This window comes from Alligator mississippiensis, chromosome 15, assembly GCF_030867095.1.
Source record: "Alligator mississippiensis isolate rAllMis1 chromosome 15, rAllMis1, whole genome shotgun sequence".
Taxonomy (NCBI): Eukaryota; Metazoa; Chordata; order Crocodylia; family Alligatoridae; genus Alligator; species Alligator mississippiensis.
Window position 1 is genome coordinate 7,501,948 of NC_081838.1, and position 15,524 is coordinate 7,517,471.

Here is a 15,524-nt window from a genome sequence, read left to right on the forward strand (position 1 = left end):
AGCCGAGATGAGAACACAGTGCCCAGGGGGGTTTGGAGGATTCGTCACCCAGGAAGTACGCAGTGCGGGGGCAGGGTGGGCTAGTGGGTAGGGCAGCCAGTCAGGAACTCTAAGCCTTGCCACCGACATGCCATCTGACTGCGGGCAAGTCACTTCACCTCCCAGCCTCGATTCCCGTTTCTCGTCCTACTTCTGCCTTCCCGGCTCCATCAGGCCCCGATCCAAGGTATAGCCTGGAGGCACCTGTAAGGGATCAAACCCATCCCCCCTGCCCCATTACCCCACCCTGGCTCTTCCCATCCCCACCACACAGGCCCAGCTCAGGCTTAAAAAAAACCATTTATTATGCAGACAATAATAAATACAGTGTTTAAATAGCAAAGCACCCATGGCAGCGCCGGGCTGACAGGCCCGAGTTGCAGAGATTCAGGCTCTCAGGTTCCAGCTTCTGCCCAGGGCGCATTGATAAATACAGGCTATAAAAATAATAAATAATGGCCCGGTGCTTTCAATAGCATCGTTTGGCATTAACGACCCTGCGTGTTTAGACACATATGTGCCTCTTGCAAACGGCTGTCTGGCCTTCCCTGATTGATACCTCCTGGGGAATTGGCCCCGAGTTGCTGATTGTCGCGGCTTTCCTCACTGGTGGATCTTTGTGGCTGGACAGGGATTTGAACTGGCAGAGGGAGGGGGCTGGGCTGGGCTCAGCGCCCTCCAGGACTGGCTCCTTGGGGGACCTTTGCTTCTGAGGATGTCCGTCAGTCTCAGAGGATGTGGAGGCGTCCCAATCTGGGGGTGTCACTTGGAAAAAGCAGGTCTATGGGTCCTTCCCCTGCCCCGATTGCCACCCACAAGCACCCCTGTCCTTGGCCTCTCTCAGACAGGCTCCATCAGCGGCTCAGGAACTGCAGGTTGATGTCCTTCTCAGGCACCAGCACGGTGCGAGTCATGGGCTTTACCGGGCAGTCGGCCGGCTCCGGCCGGACATCGAAGTGCGTGAGGATCTGCAAGGAGATGGATGGAAGGGCTCAGCACCATAAGAAGCTCCACACCGGGTCAGCCCAAGCCCAGACCGTGGCTTCCTTGTGAAGAAGTCACAGGCATTTGCCCCCCAAAACAGGCCCCCAGCCTGTCCTAGCCCCTTGGGCACGACCCTTGGCCTGGACCCCCGCAGCCAGGCCCATGCTGACCTCTCCCTGCCATCCCCTCCTCATTGGCACAGAGCTGGCAGAGGAGACATCCCGGTCCCTGCCCGTTTATGGATCCACCCCGCATGAGTCTGTCCAGTCCCTCACTGCCCCAGGCCATACTCAATTCCCTCTTCCCTTTGCCCACATGTGGTGTGGCACTATAGCCTGCTAGCTTCCCCCTGACCCCAAGGCTTTTCTGGTCTCTCCAGGTCTGGATGCATCTCCAGCCCCCTGATCAGGTTGCTTTGGACCTTCCCTAGTTCTACTACAACCAGGAAGTTTAACAAGACTCCATGCCCCCCCACCAAACCAACAACAGCACCTTGCTATAGAGAGGCAGGATCGAGCCTGGCAGGGAAAGACATGCCCCACCCTTCCCTGCCTGCCATTGCCATCAGCTCTGTGGTGCCCCACGGACCCCACACTCACCCGAGCCAGAGCCAAGTGCACCTCGAGCTCAGCGATGCGCCGCCCCACGCAGCTGCGCTTGCCGAAGCCGAAGGGCAGGGAGGCGTAAGGGTGGTGGGCTGCATCCCGCTGCAGCCAGCGCTCGGGCCGGAAGGCGTTGGGCTCAGGGAAGAACCGCTCGTCCCGTGACGTGGCATAGTGGCACAACGTGATCAGGGTCTGCCGGGAGGGAGGGGTGTGCCTGTGAGATCCTGGTGTGGTCGGGGCAGGGCACCACTGGGTATAGGTAGGGACAGGGTGGTGGGGATGCCCCCCACTACTGCTATTGCCGTCCTATCCCAGCCCTGGGGACAGGGCACAGCCAGACCCCAGCTCCCCACACCCAGCATGGCAGAGACCTAGCCTGTTCCCTGGGGGTAGGGAGACCCCCCCACCCCCTTCCACATCCCCCCACCACCCTGGCTGGGCCAGGCTCTGCTCACCTTCTTGGGAATGATGTACTCGCCCACATGGATGTCCCGGTCTGGGATGACACGAGCATTGCCTGGGATCACTGGGTACAGCCTGCGGGGGCAGAAGGGCAACACGGGTGAGGGTCTGCCTGTGGGGGGTCTCACCTCAAGTTGCAGGTTCTAGTCCCACAGCCGGTGACTCTGCCAGACACAGCTCTGCCTCCTGCCCGGCTCAAGGAGCTTCAGAGACCCCAGTGCTGCCCCAAGAGAAACCTGAGGTCCCCCCATAGCCATTGCAACTAGCTCCATCCCCTTTAGACCCCAGGTTGATCCCCCCACCAGAGCCTGGAGGCTCTCACCTCAGCGCCTCCTTCACCACGGCCTTTAGCAAAGGCATCCGGGCCATGTCCGAGGCCGATGGGATGGCACCATCCTGCACCGCAGCGGTGATCTCAGCATGGACCGCAGCCTGAACCCCAGGGTGCCGCGCCAGCTCGTACAGGCTCCAGGACAGCGTGCTGGAGATCTGCGGGACCAAGAGGGGCTGCGGGGTTAGAGGCACGGAGCTAGGGGCATCCCCTTTCCCTGCCTCCCACCGACCTCTTTCCACCTACCGTGTCGACGCCAGCCAGCAGCAGCTCGGTGACATTGCCGTAGATGGCTTTCATGGACAGCTGCTCCTTGGCCAGGTAGTAGGTGAGGAACTTGCCTTCCACCGGCTCCCCTCGGGCGACCTGTGCTGCCACCTCTGCCAGGCGCCGGTCAATGTGCTTCTTGGCTGCAGGAGCACAAAGGTCTCATGAGACCCAAGCACCAGCTCTTTAATGCCACCACTGCCCTGGTGCTGGCTGGGCCAGGCTGCAGAAGCCAGGGTAAGAATACAAGCTCCATTTGGAAGTGGGGAGCAGTAGGGCACCCTGAGAGCCAGCAGCATCTTTCCCCTGTCTTCCAGCCCCCCATCACTCATAGGTGGAGATTTCCAGAGAAACCCAAGGGATTCCAGTTTCTAAATCCCTTGGGCTGCCAGAAAAGCACCTGCGTGCGATCTGTGGGAAGCGAGGACTGATGCCAATTCTGGCTCCAGCCCTGGTGATGACCTAACAGCATAACCACGCTGTGGGGATGGCAGCACCCAGCTGGCCCATGCTGGAAGAAGGAATTTCCTGGAGGGGCCTAAATCTTGGCTCTCGGTTTAGAAAGACTCATCGGGACCCTTGCAAGTTGGAACGGGAGTTACAGGAGAGCTGATTCAGCGGGTGACAGCAGGAAGCTTCCAGGAAGCTCCGTGAGCTCAGGGAATTTCGCAGCAGCTCTAGGCACCCTGCCCCTAATGGCTGCAGGGCGCTTCAATAAAGATCCAAGCCGCTGCTTCCCCCCGCCTGCTCCCATGCTTCATAAATGCTGTGCAATGATGAAAATGGGCTCCGTGCTCCTCCCCGAGGGAATGGGCCGTGGGAGAGAAGCCAGAGCCCTACCCTCTCCGCCCACCCCAGGAGGTCACGCACCGAAGGCAAACATGTAGTCCCAGGCCTCGCAGAAGGTCTTCCAGGGCTTGGGAAAGAGGCGATGCAGGGCCTTAGGCATGGCCATGGTGAGGAGCGTCATGACGAACATGGTGTTGATGGAGCGGATGAAGGTCTCGGTCTCCTCGGGCACCTCGGCCTCCAGGCACCCGATGCGGGAATCGAAGAGGACGGAGGAGATGCCTGCAGGGAAGAGCTGCAAGAGTCAGAACCACGGGGGTGCCGGGGCGAGAGTCCCACTGCCCCCTTCTATTCCACAAGCCCCGCCAGGGACCGGGTCAGACCCTAGCTCTGTCTCGCCCCATCTCCCGTGTCGCACCGCAGCAGAGAGCAGAGGCTGGAAGGGAGAGTGACTGGGTCTGATCAGGTCTTTTCCCCCCCCGTTAGTCCTTTCTCTCTTTCAGCCTCCAGCATTGAAGGTCCAGGACATTCTGCATCCTTCGCTCCCTGCTCAATAGCTCCCGATGCCCCTTTCCTCCAAGCATGTGTCCAACCCCTTGGTGAATCTGGCTACACTCTCAGCTCCCACCCTGTCATGCCATGCTGGGGGAAAAAGTACATCCACGCGTTCGTTTTCAACTGACGATCTATTCGTTTCATGCGGTGCCCCCTCATTCTGGTCTGAAGAGAGACAGTCAGGAATAAATCCCTAGTGACTTTCTCTTTGCCATTCACCGTGCTGGAAACCCTTCTCCCATCTCCCCTCAAGTGTCTCTTCTCTACACAGAACAGGCCTGGCCTCATTAGTCTCTCCTCCTACGGAAGCCCCTCCATACAGGAGCACTTGATTTGAGAATCATCATCTTTGAGCACAGAATCAGAGAAGACAAGAGTTGGAAGAGACCTCAGGAGGTCATCTCTAGTCCAGCCCCCTGCTCCAAGCAGGACCAGCCCCAACTACCCCATCCCAGCCAAGGCTTTGTCTAGCCGGGTCTTAAACCCTTCCAAGGATGCCCTTCTCTGGACCTTCTCTACTTCTTCTAGATCCTTTTGGAGGTGCGGGGACCAGAACTGGGTGCAGGATTCAAGGCGTGGACATGCCATGAGTGAATTAAGGGGCATCACAATACTTTCAGCAGCGTTCACAATTCCCTTCTTAATAACGCCTGCCATCGTGTTTGTCTTTTTTTGGTGATGGCTGAGCATGGAGCTGATGTTCACAGTGCCTCCCAGATCTCTTTCCTGGGTGGTGACAGCTCGCAGAGCTCACCGCACTGTAGGCAGAGTTCAAGTTATTCATCCCCAAGCCCCATGCCCTAGCCACGCACCTTCGAGGCCGAACTTGTAGAACTCGCCAGCCACGTCGGTGACCACGTGGCGCTCATGACGATGGCGCCGGAGCTCCAGGCGGCGGATGAGGTCACCCACAACACCGTTCAAGGCCCCAGCGTATGACTCCACCTCCTTGGGCTTTAGCATATGCTTGGCCAGGATGCTGCGGGTCTTCTGCCACTCCTCGCCTTCCCTGAGAGGGGGATAAAGGGATGCCACGTTAGGTCCATTGAGACAAGAGGGGCACTCTTGGGCACTGGATCCAGCCCCAGGTGCTGCTCCACCCCCCTGTGCCTACCAGCCTGGCTGGAAGCAAAGGCCCCCAGAAGCAAGGCCAAGAGGAAGGTGCTGGGCTGGAGGAGGTTGCTCTGTTGTGATGTCCCCCCTGTCCAGCCCAGGGGAGAGGAACAGCCAATCCGGGGCACCTGCAAGGGTGCACCCCCAAGCCTTACTCACATCCTGCACCCAGTGTGGTGGGGCTGGGATCTGAGTCAGGGCTTACTCAGTGCAACCCTCATGCTTTGCGCAAGTCCGGGCAGCCACGGGAGCGCAGAGTGACGTCGCTCCGGGGGGCAGAGCAGGGGGGTGGACCCCATAGCTTTGGGGCAGGGGGGGATATGGCTGCATCACAGGGGCCCAGATGTGGGAGGGTGCCACCTGTTGAGGGGGAGCAGATACCATGGGGGATGGGAATAAGCGACCCTCCCATAGGACCCCATCAATATCCTTAATGAGGGGATGCCAGGCAGAGGCCAGGCCCATGCCCACCCCAGCAATGAGCATGGAGGGTGGACACTAGTCCATGCCCCCCATTTTGGAGATAGGCTCCTTTGGGGCTGCATTAACTCTTTACTCCCCGCTCAGACCAGCTTCCTATTGGACCCCATTCTTGGTGACGCCTGCTTCCTCCACTCCCAGCTCCCCTGTCCACCCTGCTCACATTTACCACTGGATTATTTGTACAGCGCCTGGCATGGCAGGCAGGGCAGATCCTGATCCTTGCTGGGATGCAGGAGATTTTGGTGCCCGACTCCCTTAGGCAGAAAGATGTTTGCAGGGTCTCTGGGAACTCAGAGCTTTGCTTTCGTGACCCCCCCCGCCCCGACGGTCCCATGCAAAGCACGGTGGGGATGACTTACGCTGTGAGCAGCCCGTACGCGTGGCCCCGGCTCTCCCGGTAGTCCTTCCAGGAGGAGAGGTCCGAGCGCACCGGGTGCTTCCCCTCCTGCCGCAGAACCTGCTCGATCAGCCCGGGGTCGGCCACGTGCACCGTGAGGATGGGCCCGAAGCTGGCCTTCCATACCGGCCCGTACTTGGCTTTCCCTTCCATCTAGGAGACAGGAGGAGATGGCTCAGTGCTGGAGATGGAGTGTGACTGGGGTCCCTTGAAGCCTCCCCCTGCCCCCTTTTCTCAGATCCTTTGGTGCCCGAACAAGTCAATGATCCACCTGCTGGACTCTGCTCCTGGCCACCAGCCCCCTCTCTCCCCACCCCCTGCTCCTTCGGCCTCGGAGGCTGAACTCCGGCAGGACTGAGCTCCCCGGAGAGAGGAAGTGACAGTGAATTGAGAGTGAGACCAGAGTCACCTTTCCCAAGCCAGTCGGTCATTAGGGAGGGATACAATTAATCCAGAAGACAGAGCAGACAGCACCCGCCTGGCAGGGAATAGGAGCAGCTGGGTCCCAGCCTCATCTCTCTCCTGGCAAATTTGGGCTTTGGGGTGCGGTGCCCACACGCAGCCCCAAGAACCAGGTGGATCCCCCCTCCTTGCGGGCGTAGGAGAGGGGAGACAAGGAGGTGCTGGAGCATCAGGAAGGGTGGTCTGAATTTGGCCTGCCCCAAAGGCAATGCTGTGTCTCCCTCCTGCAGCTCCCCACCAGCCAGGGAAACTAGATCCAGAGGAACATCAGGAGCTTTCAAAGCCCCGGATACATCAGATACAGACAAGCTACACAATTCACAGAGGGGAGATGGGGGGTCTCAGAGATGAAATGCATTGCCTGATCCAGGAGGTGAAGCCTCGGGGAGCACATGGAGGAGGAAACCACTCCATTCCTCTTGATTTCTCAGTGCATTGACCCAGGCAGGGCAGGGTCTCTCCCTGGGGTGAGGTCCCTCCCCAGCCACGTCTCCGTGTCCTCACTTTATCCTGTTTCCATTCATAAAGCAGACACAAAACTCCCATCCCCGCCAACCTGAAAGGCCCTGTGAGGAGTTTCCCCAGCTCCATTCCCCTCTGGTAGCACGTGCACCGTGCATGTGGCCAAACCCATAATTAGGGGGTCAGGCGTCTATGGATCCCCCTGTTCTGTTGTCCCCGAGAGCTGTGGGAAGTGTCCTCAAGGCACGCGGGCACACGGCATGCAGGTGACAGGTTGTACGGTGCTGACCACCCCACTGCTTGCCAATGTAGGCTTCTCGGCTTGGCTCACGGGGTTTCTTGGAGGACTTGTCCACTCCAGGGACTAAGGACGGAGCTGGTTTGGGAGGGGAGCACCCGGCAAAGGTGCTGTTGGCTTTACCCAGAGGCTGTTAGCGGCTGGACTCCCCCAATCTCCTGCGGGCAACTTGGGGGGCTCCAGGGACAGGTGCCAGGTGCATCCCTGGCTGCTCAGGCACAGGGCTTACCTGCAGCTCGTGCAGCCGGGACAGCCCCCGCCTGCAAAACAGGTCGTAGAAGAAGCTCAGCGCGCCCGGACCCGGCATCTGGGCTAAGGTCTTGGGTGCCTCGATCACCTGGGCTAAGGTCTTGGGTGCCTCAGTCACCTGGGCCGGGGCCTGGACCAGCTCAGGCAGGCAGCGGGCGAGCAGGGAGGCCCGGCCGGCCAGCTTCAGGGCCTGTGGCATGGTGGCACCAGGAGGGAGGCAGCCCCAAGACTGGTCCCCGCAGCATCTTTCGTGACTTATATGCAGAACGTGGCACGTGGAGCAGAGAAGGCCCCGCCCCCGTCCAAGCCACGCCCCCCGGTGTCTCAACGTTCGGTCATTTGCATAAGGTCAGTCAATGCCCGGGGATGGGGGGGGGTGAGTGGCAGGAGGCTGCAGCCATGTGGGCTATGGGGAGAGAGCACGGGTGGGGGGGGTTGGGGGGGCAGGGGGTGCCTGGGGGTGGGTATCGGGGGGCCTTAGGGGTGGGTACTAGGGGGAAGAGGGTGCCTGGGGATGAGTACCAGGGGGTACCTGGGGGTGCCTTTTGGTGGGGCCTAGAGGGTGGGTACCAGGGGCCAGGGGGTGCCTGGGGGTGGGCACCCATGAAGTGTGGAAGGGGCATGGAGGGCATGATTGCCCTGTGCTGAGCCTGGCACCAGGGTGGTGCCCCCCAGTGAAGGGCAGGAAAGGGGATAAAGCACAGGGAAGTGCTGAGTCGGCCCTGGGGTGAGGGGGTGGGGGGGCGGTGGGGAAGAAGGAGAAGCCCGAGTTGCGTTGCGGCTGCAGCGCATGGGTGAGGCGGGCCCAGGCAGGGGCGGCCGCATCCCTCCAGGCTCACGCAGGGCGCTGGAAACAGGGCTCCCCCAGAGCCAGCACGGTCCCCCCAGGCAGGCAGGTGCCACAGCTGGGGGTCTGGGTCTTTTACACAGTCCCTGCAGGGGCCCCAGGGGTCCTGCCTCGCTGGGTGTGTGGGCAGGGACCCACGTGTGCACATATGTGCATACCGATCCCCTTGCACACATGTGCTTGCTGATCTGTGTGCACATATATGCATGTTGATCCATGTTTGCACACGTGTGCTGATGTATGTGCACATATGCACATACTGATCCAGGTGTGATTCGTGTGTGCTAATTTGCGGGCTGATTCGTGTATGGACACATGTGCATGCTGATCCATGCATGCATGTGTGCATGCCAGTCTGTGTGTGCCCACATGCATGCTGATCTGCATGTACACATATGTGCATACTGATCCAGGTGTGCACGAGTGATCTGTGTGCACATTTGCACAGAGCCATATGTGCGTGTGTGTGCTCATCTGTGTGTGCACATATGGCATGTGTGTATGTGTGCATGTGCTGATCTCTGTGATACACCTGTGTGAACATGTGCATGCATGCTGTGACCTCTGTGGCACACACATGTAGATGTTGTATGCAACAGGGGAGCACCTGCTGCTCTCTGTGGTGTGTGTGTACATGGATGTGTATGTACGTGCTGCTCCTCAGGGCAGGAAAAAGGGCTGTCTCGGCCCCAGTAGGGCTGCGGGGCAGTTACAGCCCAAGAACCAGTCCCCTTCAAGAGGGAAGGGGGCAGGGCAAGACGGGCTGGGGCCCTGCCAGTGGGAGTGAACTTGGCCCATGGTGAGGACATGACACCGGCTGCCTGGGACCCAGGCCCAGAGGGCACTTGCTTTCTCAGCTGATTTGGCAGGGTGGCGAGTGAGGTGATCCCAAAGCTGCCCTCGCGCCAGCTCCTCTTCCACTGTGCCCAGCTTTCAGAGGACTGTTTGCCTGCAAACCACTGGGCTGTGTCGAGCCAGGCCCCTTCCCTTTGCCCCAGTGCCGTCCGCTTGGCAGCAGCCTCGTGCCTGGCTGAAAAGGCAGGTAGGCACCCTCCTGCGGCACAGCCCCCCACGGCCGTCTCGTATTCTCGCCAGGCACCATCCTGCTTGCGTGTACGTCTCTAGATTCATCCATGCGTACAAACGGAGACGTCCCTATCCTAGAACAGGGAAGACGACGGACCCACAAGCAGTAACAATAGTCAATCTCTGCTTGCATCCTGGCCTCTAGCCACTAGGCTACCCCACCACTGCTTGGCATTTCAGGGACCATAGGAGCAGCCCACACCAGGACCCCCAAGCTTTCTAGGGGGCTAGAGGAAAATCAACACCGAGGATGCCGGAAACAGGGTCATGGTTCCAGTTTGGGGCTCCAGTTTCGGAGAAGCTAAAGAAGGCACGTGGGTCCGGAGCTGCTGGGATCTCTGTGCAAGACAGAGCAGTTCCCGTGTGCCCCAGTTGGGTGCTTGGGAGCTGGACTTCCCAACTGGGAGTGGAGTGGGGCACAGGGGACTGCCCATGGACACATCAGGATGCTGGGCCCCTCCCAGGACCCCCAGGGGCCGGGCCCCTTGGCACTGAGCGTTTCAAGGCTTGGAGGTGGCACCAGGCAGGGCTGGGTCCAGACAGGTGCTCCGAGCCTGTCCCGGGGGTCTCAGCTCCCTGTGGTCTGAGCTGAGTCTGCTGTCCTAGGACTGAAGTCATCTTGCTCTGGTAGCCTAGTCCCCGGGAGGAGCTGCAGGGCAGAGACCTTCACAGAAGCATCCTGCAGCCCTGGCCAGGCTGCAGGCAGGCACGTTCCCCCCCATCCCAAGCTGGTGCTTTCTGCCTCTCCCTGCCCTGCTTGGCCAGTGGGCATCTGGGATACAGCCCCTGCCAGGAGCAGGGCCCTGGGAAGCAGCCACAATGGGCAGGGGGGTGGAAAGGCCTGTCCCCCAGCCTCTAGGCAGCCCCATCTCCCGCTCCTTCCCCAGAAACTTGCTTTCCAGCCAGGGAGACTCACATCCACTGCCTGAACTCATCCTTGTCACTCCCTGGCCGCTGTGATTGCTTCCATGTGTGGCCAGGGCCCCCCTTGGAGGGGGTGCACTGCTGGCCTGGTTTACCCCACATGACCAAGCATAGCAGGGCAGTGCTGCCCAGATGGCAGCCTTCAACAACCCTTGAAAAGCAGGGCTCTTGGATGTGCAGCACCAACCCCAGGCTCTGAAGCAGCTCAGGGAGTCCCCAGCAGCTCCAGGGAGAAGAGGCAGCTTCCAGCCTGATGGATTGTTTCCTGATGGGGGCAGGGCCCTGTCATTGCTCACGTCCACCCTCCTTGGACCCGTGCCACTCCCCGTCATGGCAGGGTGCAGACAGGCCCTCTGGCTTCTCCAGCCAGGTCATGTCAACACTTTCAGCTGGGGAGTTCCAGACACAGCTGCTCTCCCCGTCTACCCACACCCCCGCCTGGTCCTACTCCAGATTCTGGGAACTACCCATTTGCAACACAGGAAACCAGGCCCCTTTGCACTGGCCACAATAGAATCCAGCCCCAGCCCAGGCCTCCTCCAGGGCCCAGAAATGGGGACAGGCCAGGCAGCCACTTGGCTTTGCAGAGAGAAGGACCTAATGCCAGGCCTGGCCACAGCACCGGCTGCAGGGACAACTCAAGCTCTGTCGCCCCATGGAGACGCCAGCCAGGCTGGGTTGAGGGTTTATTCAGCGATCAATAAGTCCAGCTGCAGCGCTGGCAAAGTCCCTAGGCCCAGAGCCTCTGCACCCACAGCCAGAGCTGCTCAGGAAGAAGAAGCCACAGCTTAGGCACCCCTGGGCTGCAGGAAGGATGGATGGACAGACAAGGCCATGCCCAGTGCTTGGCCCGTCAGAGCCAGGAAGGGAGTGGACACCTCCCCAGAGTCCCATCACGTGCCCGCTGCATCCTGGGGCTGCCCTGGGCCTGGTGCTCCCTGCAGAACCTTGTCCTCAATGCGCTGGAAGACGGCCGGGAAGGTCTTGCCACCACTGCGCTGCACCTTCTTTCCCTCCTCGGTGGCGGTGCCCAGACAGTCCACGATGGGATCGGAGCTCTGCAGGAGCAGGTGAAAGGCTGGTTACTGTCCAGACCGTAGGCTGGCCACCCCTACCCCAGCAGGAGTCAGGTCTGAAGGTCAGTCCCAGTGACAGAGACCTGCAGGCTGGCTTCTTCTCCCGCCCCCTGCGACCAGCCAGAGCCCAGATCCTGCTGGCCGGGGCAGCATTTGGCAGTGAGGGACCCTCCCAGCCTGGCCAGACACTGGCAAACCTACAGGCCCTTGGGATCTCGGCAGCAACGGGGCCCTCAGGGCCTCCCTAGTAACCACATTACACACCCAGCCCCAGGGACATGCTGAGGGGGAAGAGGCCTGTGATGATAGCCCATGTTTCACTTTCCAGCCTCCCAGGATTTCTAGGAAGCCGCAATCAGAGGGAAGAACTCACGTCTGCCTGGGAAGCCCCAGCCAGGGGCCCAGCCTCCCCTCCCATTCCTCCCTGCCAGGCCAGGCTCTCACCATCTCCTCCAATGGCACCGGCTGGAAGAGTGGATGCTCACTGAAGTGTTTCACCATCCACTCATGCACCTCTTCCACGTCGGTAATGGTGTACACCAGGCCCTGCATGAGAGCCCTGGTGAGCAGGGGGGAACCCATGCACCAGGGCCCTGGTGAGCAGCGGGGATGGCCTGCTGTCACGAGGGAGCTCTGCGGCACTGCCCCTCCCCAGCCATTTCTTGGTGCCAGCACCTGCAGCAAGAGTCACAAGCTGCCCGGGGCAGGTCACACACAGCGATGTAGCGTCTCTGTGTAAGGTCCCTAGGGGGAGCAGCCAGGTCACAGCCTGTTGGCTGGGTGCCTCTCCAGGGGCCAGGTAAGAGGCAGGTGCTGTGACTCAGGCAGCTGAGGCTGGAGTGGGGCCAAGCTGTAGTCATCCCACCCACCCTACTCTCCTCCCCAGGTGACGGCAGCGGAAGAGGCGCGCTCCCGTAGCAAGGCAGGGAGCAGAGCCCCCAGGCGGCTGAGCTCATGGCTTGGCAGGTGAGAGCAGCTGGGCGCAGAGCCTTGATTCTCGTGCGTACGTAGGGGTCCGTCATGCCCCTAAGGCAGCAATGGGTTAGCGAAAGCTCAACGGCTGCTGCCAGTTCCTTCCCGACAAACTGGGCTAGAGCCGCGTGAAGCCACAGGGGAGACCAACCCAGCAGTCCAGACAGCCACAGGCCTGGGTCCAGGCCTTCACCCCCATCACAGCTGAAGTGGCAAAGCAGAGGGTTAAACCTTGGGGGCTTGGTTCCCTGCTCCCGTGGGGCCTGAGGACTGCGACCTTCAGGTCCTCGCCAGGCAGCTGTGCTCCACTCACCCCGACCCGCAGCACATAAGCGTACTCCGCTAGCAGCGTGGGGCTGATGATGCGCCACTTGTGCTTTGTCTTCTTGAAGTGGGGGTCAGGGAATAGGAAGAACATCTTGGTCAACTGCAAGGGAAAAAGGAAAAAAAGGGGTTAATCTTCTTCCTGGGGCTGCTTTTACCAGCCTGGTAATTCCTCCAGCCTTGTCCTGACTCTGCCTGACCCCTGGCTCCCCTAGGATGAGTCCTGCAGTCTCAGACCCCCCTCACCTTACACCCATGTCCCTCCCCATGGCAGGTGACACAGCAGTCAAGGAATCCTCTAGGTAGGCAATGGGCGCAACTCAGAGCTGGCATTATCTGAGAGAGGACTTGATTCTAACAAGGGTGCCTGGAGTCGAAGGGGAGGGGAGTGGGGCTTGAGTCTACAAGGGATTGAGGACCACTGGACTAGCCCACGCTGGAAACATGGGAGGGTCCCAGCCCCTTCCAAACCAGACCAGTTCCCTGAGTTCTTATCCAGAGAGACCAGACAGCTGATGCCCCCACCTTGAATCACGCTATGATGTTATAAGCCCATCAGGGCTCGTCTCCCACTTTCCAGCGGGGAAAGTCAAAAGCCTCAGGACAGAGGTGGCCTCTGGTTGAAGGCCACAGAGACAGGTGTCATGTAGGACAGAGAAGACCACATGGGTGTCACATAGCCCAGGGAAGACCCCCATCGTGGAGCCCAGGGCTTGAGGGGCAAAGGGCAACATGAGTAGGATGGAGGGGAGATCGCAGCCCAGCCCCACCTGGCCCTTGCGAAAGAAGTTGGGCAGGTGCTTCATGGCGTTGCTCCGAATGCAGGCGATGTTCTGGTACTGCCCAGGCTGGGAGGCCCGCAGCGCCTGGATGCGGTCCCGCACGTAGTCTGAGACCTTCACCCGGATCTCCAGGCCCAGCATGAGTGTGTCGGGGAAGAGCGGAGACAGCTCGACTGGAAGGAAGGAGACCGGAGTGAGCCCGCGGTGCAGAGATGAGGCTGCGAAAGGATCCCGGAGAGGGGTGGGGAAGCTCCCAAAGCAGAGCTGTTCCCAGCCGCCGGTCTTGGCTCCGTGCAGGTGAAGGAGGCAGAAGGGCAAACACAGGATGCCCGCTCGATTTAGAGTGTACAGGTAGGTACAGACCAGCGCCCAGGGGGCAAGAGGCTTCCCCTGCTCCCAGGAAACCCTCCTCCCATCAACAGCCCCTCCTGGCAGGGGTTACCCAGCAAGCCGCCGTAGCCACAGCCGACATCGGCAAACTCCACGCGCGCCCGGGGCCGCGCTCTTTCCTCCGCATCCTTTGGATCATCGTGACTGTCGTCCTGGGGCAACGGGGCAAAAAACTCGGGGTAGATCTCGGCCCAGTTCATCTCCTCCGGTCTGGTGGGGCTGAGACAAGGAGAGTCGGAGTGAGAGGGGGGCCGGCGCAGCCGCCGATGCAGAGCGCGGAGTCTCGGCCTGGGGAAGGGTGCTTTACTGGGAGAAGAGCGGCGCTGGGCGCATTTGAGGCTGGTGCAACCCCGGGAGGAGGAAGACGGGACCCATCTTGCCAGGGGACACGTGGACCCCAGGCAGGGTTTTCCACCCTTTGAGCTGCTCCGGCTCCCCTCCGGACAGCGCGCTCCTCGGGCACTGGGAGCGGGGCTCGAAGCATGGCTGAGCCTCGGGGGCTCCCGGGTGCGAGCGAGGGCCGGGCCGGGCCGGGGGCAGGCCCAGAGGATTGAGGAGCAGGGCCCGGGCCCGGCCACACTCACTAGCGCAGCGTGTGGTCCGCCAGGGGGTTGGCGTGCGCGCGCTGCCGGTAGAAGCGCTTCTGCGGCGCCGCCATGGCCCGGCCGGGCCCACGTGGAGCTGCTGCAACAGGGAGCGGCGTCGCAGAGAATAGACGTCACTCCCCCCCTTAAAGGGGCCGCCGCAGTGGGATTTGCGGACCCCACCCCGCATTGATCCTTCATCTCCGCAGTCAGCCCCAGTGACTCAGATGCTGGGGTGGGAAGGGTCTCTGATCCCAGCCCCATTGATGTTTGATCCCAGCTGCCCTGACCTCTAACCCCCAGCCTGTGACCTTTGACTCCAGCCCCAGTGGTCTCTGACCCCAGCCCAAGTGCTCCAGTGACCTCTAGCCCCAACCTCAGTGACCTTTGACCCCAGCCCCCATGCCCGCTAAGCCCTGATCCTAGCGATCTTGAACCTGCTGCCCCAGCGATCTCTGACCCCATTCCCCTTGACCCCCAACCCCGCCCCATGATCTCTGACCCCAGCCCCCCAAACACACCGATGGGAGCGTGAGATCCATGACCCCAGATCCATAGACCCCCCCTGCCGCCCTTTGATCCCACCGACTTCCTCCAGTCGCATCCGTGACCCAGCTCCGAGGGCCTGGGCTGGGCCGACACAGGGCCTCGCTCAGACCTGGACATGGGAAACTGAGCGCAGAAGGGCAGGGAAGGGGCGAAACCGATGGCCAGAGCAAAAGAGGAAGGGAGAGGCCAGAAAGGAACCCCCCACCCCCCCACACCCATCCCTCCGGTTCCCACGTGGGGGCTGTGGCCAGGCCCTTACTGGAAGCTCATCCCCAGGGGGGAATTTTGGGTTCCAGGCTGATCCTGACTCATGCCTCCAGGCACTACCTTGGCCCTAGGGATTGGGCTGTCAACACCCGCCCCGGTCGTCCGGTGGTTAGGAAAAGGCATGGGAGTTCTGAGAAGATACGGAGGGAGCGGGGGGGGATGTGCGTGTGTACATGCATGTGTGTGTGTGTGCAAGACAGAGGGAGATGGCCACATGCTCTGTAGGG

The 15,524-nt window shown here is 60.9% G+C and overlaps 2 protein-coding genes across 2 annotated transcripts; both read right to left on the reverse strand.

The window, feature by feature from the left end:
• Positions 1-320: 320 nt before the first annotated feature.
• Positions 321-7,733, reverse strand: LOC102574984 (25-hydroxyvitamin D-1 alpha hydroxylase, mitochondrial). Its single transcript, XM_006266788.4, has 9 exons — positions 7,477-7,733; positions 5,988-6,178; positions 4,845-5,041; positions 3,559-3,759; positions 2,668-2,831; positions 2,413-2,579; positions 2,084-2,165; positions 1,623-1,820; positions 321-1,007 (listed from the first exon to the last, which is right to left on the reverse strand). The coding sequence occupies exons 1-9, from the start codon at positions 7,693-7,695 to the stop codon at positions 894-896; spliced, it is 1,533 nt and encodes a 510-aa protein (XP_006266850.2). The 5' UTR covers positions 7,696-7,733; the 3' UTR covers positions 321-893.
• Positions 7,734-11,026: 3,293 nt separating this feature from the next.
• Positions 11,027-14,596, reverse strand: METTL1 (methyltransferase 1, tRNA methylguanosine). The gene is made up of 6 exons (XM_006266776.4): positions 14,482-14,596; positions 13,950-14,116; positions 13,496-13,680; positions 12,715-12,828; positions 11,874-11,975; positions 11,027-11,411 (listed from the first exon to the last, which is right to left on the reverse strand). The coding sequence occupies exons 1-6, from the start codon at positions 14,553-14,555 to the stop codon at positions 11,247-11,249; spliced, it is 807 nt and encodes a 268-aa protein (XP_006266838.1). The 5' UTR covers positions 14,556-14,596; the 3' UTR covers positions 11,027-11,246.
• Positions 14,597-15,524: the final 928 nt, after the last annotated feature.